This window comes from Zootoca vivipara, chromosome 8 (genome assembly GCF_965207765.1).
Source record: "Zootoca vivipara chromosome 8, rZooViv2.hap1.1, whole genome shotgun sequence".
In the NCBI taxonomy this organism is placed as follows: domain Eukaryota; kingdom Metazoa; phylum Chordata; class Lepidosauria; order Squamata; family Lacertidae; genus Zootoca; species Zootoca vivipara.
Genome location: NC_142591.1, coordinates 50,447,150 through 50,460,063, shown reverse-complemented (window position 1 = coordinate 50,460,063; position 12,914 = coordinate 50,447,150). Strand labels below are relative to the sequence as shown.

The 12,914-nt window shown below is 40.7% G+C and overlaps 1 protein-coding gene across 4 annotated transcripts in view; it reads right to left on the bottom strand.

The window, feature by feature from the left end:
* Nucleotides 1-12,914, bottom strand: part of RP1 (RP1 axonemal microtubule associated) — a 192,610-nt gene that overhangs the window by 23,902 nt on the left and 155,794 nt on the right. For all 4 annotated transcript variants that reach the window (XM_035125531.3, XM_060277835.2, XM_035125532.3 and 1 more), the window contains 3 exons: nucleotides 12,099-12,250; nucleotides 6,953-7,205; nucleotides 5,435-5,673 (listed from right to left, as the gene is read on the bottom strand). In XM_035125531.3, the coding sequence (XP_034981422.3) occupies nucleotides 5,435-5,673; nucleotides 6,953-7,205; nucleotides 12,099-12,250 (644 nt within the window). The remainder of the gene's footprint in view (nucleotides 1-5,434; nucleotides 5,674-6,952; nucleotides 7,206-12,098; nucleotides 12,251-12,914) is intronic.

The window sequence follows — 12,914 nt, the reverse complement described above, 5'->3', positions numbered from 1 at the left end:
AAGCTCTACTGGTTCAAAACTAGAGTATGCTATATCCTAAGCAGAGTTATTCATTATCTATTGTGTACAAATAATGAGATATTGAAACATTAGCCACAGTGCTAATACAAGTGTTGAGTCACACTTTCAGGCAGTGGCATAACCGGGGGGGAGGGTCACGGGGAGGCATAGCTCTGGGTGCATTTTTAAAAGGGGGTATAACCAGGTGCCCCCACAACAGGTTTCCAAATTGGGGCTGGGGCAGCGGTGACGATCCCCAGCGGATCCCCAGGTGGCGATCGCAGAGGTTGCACCCCTTGTTTGCAGGGGACTTTGCTACCAAAGGCAGCACATAAGAGTTCATCTCCCTACATATATCATATCATCTATCATCCTCTGAATGTTTGAATCAGTCCAACATTTGCAGGAAAAAACATTCCTTCCTGTAAATACTTATGAGATGTGCATTTATCACCCTCTGTGGAGGATGTTTCTTGAAAACCCTACTTTAAAAAATGACTTCAGAATACACTGTAGAAAACATGGTTTTGTAAGAGCTTTAAAAAACAAACCACACAAACTCTCCAATATCCAAAGTTTGAGTAAAGCACCAAGTCCATTGATGCTCAGAGCATGATATCACCTATTGAAAGTACCGTATTTTTCCATCTATAAGACACCCCCATGTATAAGACACCCTTTTGGGGGGAGACTCAAATTTAAGAAAATGGGGGGGGGGAGATCTAGCTGTGTATAAGATGCCCCCAAATTTAGGACATTATTTTTTAGGAAAATACCTAGTCTTATACACAGAAAAATACGGTATCTAATATTTCATTTAGACCCAATATATTTTATTAAAGGCTGTTGAGGAAAATGGATTTTCATGATCCATTTCAATCAGGCTTTTGCTTTCGTCACCCTACATGATTGTCAGGGATGAGCCAGAGGTTTCAAGTTTCCCAGAAGGAGAGGGAGACGTAGGGTTGGAGGAAGGAGAAGGTGTACCCAAGGGGGATATGGAGGAGAGAGTTATTGAAGTCAGTCTAGAGGAACAGGCAGGGAGGGATATAGAGCCAGGAAGTTCACAGGGGCAACAAGGGTTAAGTTCTGGTTCAGACTTGGGGGTAAGGTTTAAGCCAGCTCTCGCGAGGCATGTAGAGAAGAGGAGGGGCGAAAGACAGAGTGAGAGGGTTCACCATTTTCTGTCTTGTTGGAAGGGCAAACGCAGACCTCAGCAGAGATCTGAACCGAGTGACTCTGATGAATGATCATTGTGTGCTAATGACCAATTGTAATTACTGTAAATAAAGGCTATAAAAACATCTGGAGACTCTCGTGGTGATTTGTGAAGAGAGGAAGCCTCTGTTGGGAGAGAGAGAGGTAAATGATGACCTCTGTTGGGAGAGAGAGAGGTAAATATGTGCCTGTTAATTCTCCTCGACCTCTCAGACCTCTTTTGATATCATCAAACATGGTATCCTTCTGGAGTGGCTGTCTAAGTTAGGGGTGTGTGGCACCACTTTGTGGTGGTTCCAGTCCTATTTGGAGGGTTTTTTCCCCCAGAGGGTGATGCTTGAGGAGTGCTCTTCAGCCCTGTGGAACCTTCAATGTGGGGTTCCTCAGGGTTCAATTTTATCCCCTATGCTGTTTAACATCTACAAGAAACTGCTATCTGGGGTTAACTGGAATTTTGGAGTATGTAATCAGAAATATGCTGATGACACACAGCTCCTTTACATCTGCAGGTGAGGTAGTGGATATGCCTCTGAGCTTTGCCTCACCCAACCTTCTCCCTGCAACTGTTGGCTACTCATGTACACTCTTCCTTTGGGATTTCTGCTTTCTTTAATTTTTATATATTCCCTTCTTACAACACAGCTCATCTGTAAGCTTCTTATGTAGCAACAGCAGTTTATTTTGGTGCCTTCCACTTTTCTTTCTTGTTGGAATTGTCAGCCTTTGTGCCTTCAATATTTAACCTTTAAGAAACTCCCATCCATCTTGGACTCCCTCCTCTTTGAGTAATTTTGACCTCTGGACTTCACCCAGTAGTTCTGTTAGCTTTTTGAAATGAGCCTTCTTAAAGTCCAGAGTGCATGTTCAACTACACTCAGCTTTCCCTTGCTTGTGTATCACTTCCTCCCAAGGTTCTCTGTACTGTCACTTCATTGATCAGTTCCTCCCTGTTAGTGAGGACGCGGCCCAAAAGAGATGACCCCCTTTTTGTGTCTTCCACCTTCTGGGAAATGAAATTGTCAGAGGAGCAATTTAGAAACAATGCAAGACTTTCAATTACAACTATGAATTAAAAGCTACAGTATTCCCGAGAAGCATTTTGACTTTTATTTTGTCAGGAAAAATTCCTTATATTTTCTACAACACAGCTATTTTGTTGCAATTGATGATGTTAGCTTCAGTATCCTAGACATACTTGGAGAGGCTGTCACTTTGGTGCTCTGCTTCTTTCCTGGGATGTCAGTTTACATGGCAGATACTTTTGTCAAGGCATTGTCACTGTCTCCCTTTGTTAGTTGCAAGACCAGAATATAATAGCCAGCTTGAGAATATGTAGATATAGAACCATGTTTTGCCAGGTAATATTGAAGTCACACCTTGGTATAGTAGTTGATCCAAATAAATATATGAGAACGTTTCTTATGGCTGGCGATTAGCCACTGAGCCATGTTCAAGCTCTAAACAACTTAGGACCAGGATACCTAGCAGACCAACATACCTGGCTGATCACTAAGATCTTCAGAGGAGGCTTTGCTGACTATACTACGATCAGTGGAATGTCACCTTGTGATATCTAGAAAGCAGGCCTTCTCAGTTGATAACACTCACCCACATGCAATCCAGGAAGTGGAAACAATAGCTACTTATAGCTCTAGTGGCTTTAGCCCAAATGTAGCAGAGTTTTCCTGCACAGCACAGAAGCTAGTTGAGGTGGAAATGACTAGTCGGCTAGACGCAGAATAACTATTTACAGGATTTATTAAAAGAAAATAAAACCAGCAGAGTTTCTGCATACAAAGCAAAGCAAAATAAATCCTCCCTCTCTCTCTCTCTCTCTCTCTCTCTCTCTCTCTCTCTCTCTCTCTCTCTCTCTCTCCTCTCTCTCTCTCTCTCTCTCTCTCTCTCTCTTTCTCCAACCATACACAGCACTCCTACTCCTAACACCCAACAAGAAACAACTGTGCTAGCATTCCTAGATAACAGAGTTCAGTGCTGGTCGTTAACCAATCAGAGAGTAGTTTCCAGGCTGGGCAGACCTTGGCTTTCTGCCAAGAGTAAATTGACACTGCCTTGAGTTAATTGTGTGAAGCAAGAATCTGTAAGTTTCCCATGAGAACCAATTAACAGAAACTGAACATTATAAACAAAATGAATGAATGAATGAATAAATAAATAAATAAATGTTCAAATATGTTAGAGAACAATGTTATTCCTTTGCATTAGAGAGGAGACAGATTTACTCCACCCCTTGGAAGGACTGAAGGAATGCAAAACACAATCATTCGAAGACATCAGCTGGAGGTGAAGTATAGCCAGCTACTAATAAATAAAGCTTCTTTTTCGATCCATCTAAACTAGGCATTGGAAGGCAGTAGCCCTGCAGATATTGCTGGACTCTGGCTCCCATCAGCCCCCCCCCCACAGCACCCCCAACCCCTTGGCTAAGCCAGCGGCAATCATCACAGTGAAATCATACTACCATAGTGAAATCTGAAATTAAGTTATGTAATAACACTTCCTGCTGTCTTCTTAACCACCTGCCAACTACTTCACTGAGTGACTCGGGAAAGGAATTTTTCCAGCCCCCACCATTCATATTTTGTTTTTTAAAAAAAGAAAACATTTGTTCCCAAATAAATTTTTGACGCATACTACGGAAGCAGTAATAGTTCTGCTATAAACAGAACTGAATATTATGTGAATAGTCTGATATGTGACAAACAGATCTGAGCATTATGTTACATAAGACTGTTAGATAACTGTTGAGCACAACTAGAAGATGCTTTCTGAAAATCACATCCCTTTAAATAGGAATGTGTGTGTGTGTGTGTGTGTGCGCGCGTGTGTGTGTGTGTGTGTGGGAGTAGGTTTGTGAAGAATTGCTGGGGACAGCTCTACAGTACCTGTGTTTTTCAACTGCTCAGAGGCAGAGGCAAGGCTTGCCAGTAAAGTGTGGCTGAGAAGACAGCATGCTGGTGGACAAGACAGGCAGCTTCTTCTCTCCGTGCAGAAGGCAGATAGGAAAAAGGGGAGGCGGGGGACAGAGTGGAGGTCTTGTGGGAGAAAAATATGAATTCGCATGACCCATGTGTGTGGGCTAAATAACAAAAGAATTGGCTGAGTGCATAATATAATAATAATATAATTATATTATTTATTATTTATACCCCACCCATCTGGCTGGGTTTCCCCAGCCACTCTGGGCGGCTTCCAACCGAATATTAAAAACACAATACAGCATTAAACATTAAAAACTTCCCTAAACAGGGAATGAATTCAAAATGTGGGGCTAAACTCATTCAACAGCAGGAGGGATCCCTCAGTAGCAGAGTTTAAACTCAGAAAAGTTTATCAGCAGTATAATGTGGAAATATAGACCTTTTTATCCCATTTAGTTCACTTGCAAAGTGCTCTTCTCTTTTCTACCCCTCTTGTAGTGAACAAACCACATGTCATTAAGTAAGTTTAAAATACTTTACTTACAAAAAGTTCCAAACGTCAGATTCATGCATTTATCCAAGCAGTAGCAAACACAGATAACACAGGCAGAATATTAATGAGGAGGAAATAAAGATAGCTTTAAACAAGCAGGCAAGCAAGTGGGGAGGCATGAAGCTTCAGGCTACACCTAACCAATGCCCTGGGGCTGGGAAGCTGACTGGAATGAGGCTGAAGGAATCTGGGGGTCTAGTGAGCAGTAGGCTATGCCTGAAGAAGGGATTGCTCTTAAGTCCCTGAAGTGGGGATGCACTGACACAGCTTATTTGCCTCAGCCTCAAGAGAGGTAGAACAGTCCTGCAAGGGAAAAGCAAGAGCCCCCCCCCCATTCTGCATGCTAGTAGCAAAGAAGGCAGAGGTAAAGCTGCCCAACAAGGAGCTGTTGGGCTACCTTTACTGTACTGGATACCCAAATATTACTGAGTGAAAATTCTGGCACACTATTAGAGGGGACTGTCTAAAACCCTAATCCAGGAGGCTGTCTTCATGCCCTGGGGGATCTATCTTTGTTGGGATGTGAAGTGTGCTGTAACATTTAATCCCTAATAAAAACCATGAACAGAATATCCTAGTGATTTGTGGCCATTTGTGCAAAAGAAGAGGGATGAGGGAATGGACATGGGGCCTTTGATTTAGCCTTGTCCCTGGAAGCCCAACAAGGTTATATAAAGAAGTTTTTTCTTCCAGTATAATATACAAACACATAATTAGGATTTACCTCACGGCAATGCCACATTTCCCCATCTGTGTCTTCTACTTCCAAGCGAACTTTGCATATCATATTAGACTTCTTATCCAGCTCCAGTGTTGCCTGATAAGCCTCAGCCCTCTTAAATGATCCTTTGGGAATAAAGACTGAAGAAGATGCCCCTTTGTCATCACAAACTGTAAGAGTCAACTTAGGGTTCATAGCATTGCTTGAAATGCCTCTAGTTGTAACAGTGACATCCCAAGTACCTAGAAAAGCAAATCAGTAGGAAATTGATGGTTGTGTTGCAGAAATCTGAATTTGCACCACAATTTTGAACTTTTGTTAGCCACATAGTGCATGAAATAAGCCAACAGTTAAACCCCTGATATTTCAATACTAGCAATAGTGCTGTGTCTGTTAATCATTTATATACTATTCTGAATTTGTACATTGTTTTACAATTTTAGCAGTGTTTCTGCTCATATGATATCAATGGAATCAAAAACTGCTAAGAGACCAAGAAAGAAGGACAGAGTAATACTCTCCATGTCCCAGGGCTCATCCAGGCTTATGCTTGTCCCATGCCTAGAAAGGATGGGTCTGAGCAGTTCCCCCCTTGTCCCACACTTTCTAGGCACAGGTCCAAGTGGTTTTGCCCTTGTCCCACCACTTTCCTCTGGAGAACTAATTCTTTAGTGATAAATTGGAGCAAGCATCCATCTGAAGAAAACCCTATTGACATTTGCTCCTATTCAGGGAAATATTGCATTTCCCCAGGGGGAAATGGTGGGGCAAGAGCAAGTCTGGATGAGCCGCTGCTCTCAATGCACATCATTCATCACCATCATCATCATTTATTATTTCTACCCCGTCCATCTGGCTGGGTTTCCCCAGCCACATCAGGGCAACCAAGGTTGATTCAGTGGTAAAACTGCTCCTGAACCCAAACTGAAATGGATCCAGATAGTCTGTAAAGTCCAGGAACTCCTGCCACTCCTTCGCCAACATTTTGTCCACCCCCTTGACCAAGAAAAGGGTTTGTGGGCATGTTTCATTTCATCACATTTTGAAACAACATTCCTAAATGGGGTTTACCTTTACTTTTTTACCCTAAATGTGGTGTGGGTGAGGTAGAAAATACTGCTAGAACAGATTAGATATATCAGAAATAGATTCAGATACAAGAGCCTTTGGTCTGTCATTCATCATGCTTGAAGAAGTCTCCTATTTGTTTTTCTCTCCTCACCACCTTCTGTTACATCTAATCCCCAAATCTAATTTTAAAACATTGCTTATACTTCTTAGCCTCTGTATTTCTCTCTCTCTCTCTCTGTGTGTGTGTGTGTGTATGTGTGCGCGTGCACACACACACACACAAATTGTATTATCCAGCTTTGCAAAATGCTATGAGGATACATGAATGATCTTACTTAGAATAAAGGTATATTATATTTGAATAGCATTTTTTGGTTTCAACAGACCCATCCCTGAAAGACAAAAAAAAAAAAGATCAACATTTAATAATTTTATAATAATGCATCTCACCATGAAAATTTTCGTCCAGCTTCTCTTTCCTAACTTTTCCAAGAAGTTGCACCTCTCGTTTCATTTTTCCATCACCAACTCCACTATCCAACCATTGCTGGCACAGGAATACATTCTGGTCACTATTCTTCTCTGATTCTTGTATCATGATTTGGTCAAGGTACCAACCTGCTCCATAACCAGATTTATTGTGTTCCACAAGCACTTTGCTCAACATTCCTAGATCTATTGCTTGGACACTGAAGGTATTCAACTATTGGAGAAAGGAAATAAAGCAGGGCCAACATCCACTTAATAAAAAACATACTAAACATTGCTCATTTCAACTACTCTATTAGAAAAGAGAATTGTTTTCCTGTTCAGTTGTTCCTTTTACTGGTACTTAAATGCAAAATTGGTTCTAGTTACAGGTAGGTAGTCGTGTTGGTCTGCTGTAGTCGAAACAAAATTTAAAAAATCCTTCCAGTAGCACCCTAGAAATTGGTTTGATAGCTTTTAGATACCTTATTCATATGCAGAAGTCTTATTGTTCTAAAATGCTTTTTGGAACTTGAGATTGAGAGACACTTATTAACTAAATGATTCCTATAGTAATATTTTCCAGCAGCATTCAAAGTATGCAGCTGTTGCTGTTAACTTTACAGATAGACCACAGCGGCTGAACAGTATGTTCAGCATAAACCCAGCAAGTCCATAGCTGTTTCAGGATTTAAACTCATTGGCCAGCTCCCTGTCTCTGGTATTTTGGTCTAAACCGATGACTTTCAAACTGTGTTGTTTGGAACCATGGAATTCCTGCAAAGGTTCCTGAACTAAAGTATTAGTAATAAAAGTTCAATTTCCACTGCACAGCTTGCCATACAATACAGAGCTGCAGGGGAGTTCTGGGTGTGTTCAAGGATATACACTCAGTTCACATGGGCCAACAGGACTCGTCAGTATCCCATAGGGACCCTACAACACACACACACACACACACACACACACACACACACACACACACACACACACGATTCTTCTGCAGAGGTTCTTTGGCAGGAATGTTGATATGAGAAGGATTCCATGGACACAGAAAGCTTGAAAATGACTGGTTCATACTAATACCATGCATGATTTTCTCCATCTACTCAGCAGCAACTCTGTGAATGACAGCACAGTGCAATACAACAAATAACCAATTTGTGTGTGCTTAAGTTTTACTCCTTATAGTGTTTCAGATTCTAAGTATAAATGGCAATGCTAACAATGGCCAATTAGACTGACCACAGAAAGCTATCAGTCTTCTGTGCATGAGAGTTTGATAAAGACAAGGAAATGGGTTTTTTTTTAGTGCAAATGAATACTTCTTCTAATACTATTCTAGCTTCCAGTAAACAACAGTGCAGTAGCCGCTCCAGAGATGCATGTTGGGATGAATAAATTACATTAGAGGGAATGAATGTGTGCCCATTTGAGAGAATACAAGCGGGTGGGTGGAAGTGTGGGCACATGTGGGCAGCAAAACGACCAGATGGATGGAAGAAGCAGCAGCAGCTATAATTTTACTTGTTGACAACTTCTATACAATGAGACAAAGAAGAATGAAATAAAACATTAAAAAAATAAAAGGGAAATGCTTTATGGTTTTAAAAATCAGATTCTTACACTTATCTTTTGGTCCAGGTATATTCTACAAATACTTCCAGGAAATGTAGCCTGAAGAATATAATTTCAACTAGAAAAATAGAATTTCTGACATTTTTACCTTCACATATTTATACTCTTCCAAAAACAGTTACCATGACAATGGGAAGTATAAAAAGCCCCAAATAGTCAATAGTCAAGAAGAATGTATCGTAAATAACTTCTGGAACATTGCACTTTTGATTTTGTACTTTTGATTTTGTTATTTTAAATGGAAAATCTTGTTATGGTGGCACACTATATGCAGAGTTGTACATAATAGGCTATACTAGTAATATTCATCTTTCTTTCCTGATAGTACTTTTCAGTTTGAAATCTATCATTAATCCTTTTCAATGGGACAATAAATCAAAGTCCTCAGGAAACAGTGGTCAAAATCACACCATTGTTATCAATGAATTTGTCTCAAGATGCATTAAATTACACAGCTCTCGCTGTTAGCCAGAATGTATTTTTGTCCTATGTTATTTTTCCCTTTGTGTAAAGACACATAACACTTCATTGGAAATGTAATTGATGAAAAGCAAAACCATTTTATTAAATTGGCTCGCCTGATTTAGATTCTGATTTAGTTAGGCAAAATGATAATTTCCTATTCATTTAACCCATTAAACCAATGAGAGCATTTAACTAGAAAGATAATTCCTTAAGCAATATAAACCAGCTTCATTCACTGTGATTTAATTGAATTGCTTCATCTTCTTCTATCATACAGTTGTGACAGCTACAAGCAGTAAATTCAATTTAGGCTTATTAATATGGCTGAATCAGATTCCCAGTTTTTGGAAGGGATATCATGAGTCATGTAGCTTAACCCCTGCAGCAGGAGGATTCACTACACTGACAGATACTTATCAACTCTCTTCTTCTAAATCTCTAGGAAGGAAAATTCTACAATTTTCCTGTGCAAGTTGTTCAATTGCTCAACTGTTTTAGTGGTTACAAAGGGCCAAACTAGCCAAGGTGTTGCAGATCTGTGATAAGATATTCCATCTCTTCACATTTCTTTTAAAAGCAGCAGTGAGATATCTGCATTGGATTTGGAGCCTGGATTTCTGTTCAGAATTATATGCAAATATCTAATATCATAGGCACAATTCACAAAGTATTGCTGCTGTTCAACCTCAATTTATTTCAGCAGGTCTTGCATTAAGCTCCCAGACAAACCCATAGCTGTCAACCCTCCCTTTTTGTGTGGGAAACTCCCTTATTCCAAGCCACAGCTGTCAGCCTTCCCTTTTTTTGCTGGAAATTCCCTTATTCCAGCGCCATTTCCCGCTGCTATCCTGGATTGTTAGATATACCGTAGACTGTCCCCGGGACAGGTGAGTCTGCTGCTGATCCCTTATTTTCGAATCTGAAAGTTGACAGCTACGGACAAACTCCATTAAATGAATGGAGGTTGAACCACAGCAGTGCCAGTTTGCCGCATTTTTCGTTCCATAAGACACACTTTTTTCCTCCTTAAAAGTGAGAGGGAATGTCTGTGCGTCTTATGGAACGAGTGCATGGCCCCTGGAGCTGAATTGCCCAGGGGCTAAAGGCAGATCGTGCTTTTTTTTTTAAAAAAAAGAAAGAGCTAAAGGCTAACAAGAGGGAAAGAGAAAGGAACCCACTCAGCAGCTGATTGCAAGAGATCGGAGAGGGAGATAAGGGAGCTAGCTCCCTTCTCAGCCCCTCCCGGCCCCTTGTCTAGGCCTTAATTGTTGTCTGCAGAGGGAGACATGTGACTGGCTGATTAGATTATCTGTCTGGAAACTGTAGAAATGGGCCCCTTTCCTAGAGAAGCTGCAGAACTGTGAGTTGAACCCCATATAAACAGGATTTATTCCCTTTGCAAGAAAACTCAGCAACTTTGAGCTGATCCTTAAAAAAATGGAGCTTTCCCCCTTTGCAAAATAAGGTTCTTCAAATATTTAATGGCAGGGGCAAAGGCACCTAGGCATCTAGGAGTTGGCTGCTATGCCTAGGACAATTCAATTTTTTCTTGTTTTCCTCCTCTAAAAACTAGGTGTGTCCTATGGTCAGGTGCGTCCAATGGAGCAAAAAATATGGTACATTTTATATACATGGTATTTATTTCTATACACATTCCTTAAGAGAAGTGATTTGTATAGGAAAGAGTCAATAGATATTAGAATTATGACACCCTGTGCTTATAGTTCCAGGAATATTCATAGCTGCCAAGTTTTCCCTTTTCTCGCGAGGAAGCCTATTCAGCATAAGGGAAAATCCCTTTAAAAAAGGGATAACTTGGCAGCTATGGGAATATTCCCTTAGGGCTGCAGCTGTAAAACTTGAAAGGCTCTCCTTTTCTGTCATTAAACACAGTTGTTTCAGCAGGGTATTGATGCCCATGACAGTATTCTGCAAATTGTATTTAGAATCCTTTAAATATATAAGATCATCTTAATAACCTCAGATTCCTTGGGAGCTATGATATGGGAATTGCAAGAGATTTTCCAGTTGGCATGCAGCTACCCTGGGGAACAGCAGCTGAAGCAGCCAGATCCATCTTCATGGAAAGCAAGGGAGATGCAGATCTGAATGGGGAAATAACTCAGATCTGGATCTGGACTTGGTCATGTTTAGAACAGACTCACTGAAAGAGCCCCAGTGGCTCCTTCTATCCATGTCTAAGTCTGGACCCAGCCCCCTCAGCTTTGCAACTTCATGACTCCTCCAAAACCCCATAAACTTGTACAAACATTCCCAGAGCTCCTTTATCCACCTATATATATATTTTGGATTCCAGACCTTTGGTTACTGAATGATAGAAGATGGCTATTTCTGTCAGCATCAGCACTGCTAATTTGCCAGCATTTAAGAGTTGTTTTGGCATTTCCGTGTGCTGCTCTGGTTCGCCATAATAATAATAATAATAATAATAATAATAATAATAATAATAATAATAATAATTTATTATTTATACCCCGCCCATCTGGCTGGGTTTCCCCAGCCACTCTGGGCAGCTTCCAACAGAAAAATGAAATAAAATAATCTATTAAACATTAAAAGCCTCCCTAAACAGGGCTGCCTTCAGATGTCTTCTAAAAATCTGGGAGCTGTTTTTCTCTTTGACATCTGATGGGAGGGTGTTCCACAGGGCATGGCTTTGTCATGCTGGCCACATGAACTGGAAGCTGTATGCTGGCTCCCTCGGGCCAATAACGCGAGATGAGCACTACAACCCCAGAGTCGGTCATGACTGGACCTAATGGTCAGGGGTCCCTTTACCTTTAAGAGTTGTTTTGCATGTGTGCTTTGGGTGTGGCAGCTCCTTTTTCTTCAACTTTTGCAAGCAATATAGAGAGGGAACACATCTTAAGTGTATTTTCTGCATTTGTCATGATTTCACATAGCAATGCCAGTGAAAGGAGAGCTTGAGGTAGCTGTGTTGTGAACACTCTGACTGAAGTTTACAAAGCCCCTCAAAAAACAGCTAGACAAATTCTAAGCCTACCTGACCCTTTGCAAAGTGTGCACATGACTTTGAACACCTAAGTCTTCTTTTGTAAGAATCCCCGTTTTCCCCGAATATTGTAATGGAGACATCTGCTTCTGTTTCTGATGCAGGTAACGTTCCTGTGTGGACACTGATTGTGTAAGTAACCGCTGTGGAAAAAGATCAATGATAGAAAATGTGACAAAGAAACCTATGAGAAGCATAAAATTAATATGTGTGTAAGAAATAAAACCAATAGTCCTATATCCTTCCTCCTTCATAAACAAACCCCACAGGACCTGCTTTATGAACTTAAGCTATGAGAAAAGTCACTTATCCAACCACAATAAATTAGTACCCAAACCTTGCTATACACACCACCAAATTATATATAAGAACAGAGAGTATTTCACTTCATTGTTTGCTTTTTGATGGTTGGCTGAGAAATGGAGGGAATGAGTAAAGAGGAGCAATCAGACAAACCAGATAGCATTTTTTTCTAGGTTTTCGGGGGAGTGGCTTTTGGGGGGTCAAACTTCTATGGTCAGGAACACAAATCCCCCCATAGGAATCAGTGAAAATCACCAGCTTGTTATGAGAATGTTTGCCTAACAAATAATTTCCAGGGAACACTACTGTGTTCAGTAAGCAGGACCTGCATGTACAGTACATGCTACAGTAAATGCAGTGATGTACAATTTTAGCCTGATAATTACTTGTCCATTGAAAAATGCTTTCTTAGAGAAGTGATACTCTCAGAGAAATCCATCAAGGGGGAACTGGCTGATAGGCAAAGGGTCTTCTTCCAAAGATGTTCTGGGCAAGGGTTAATAT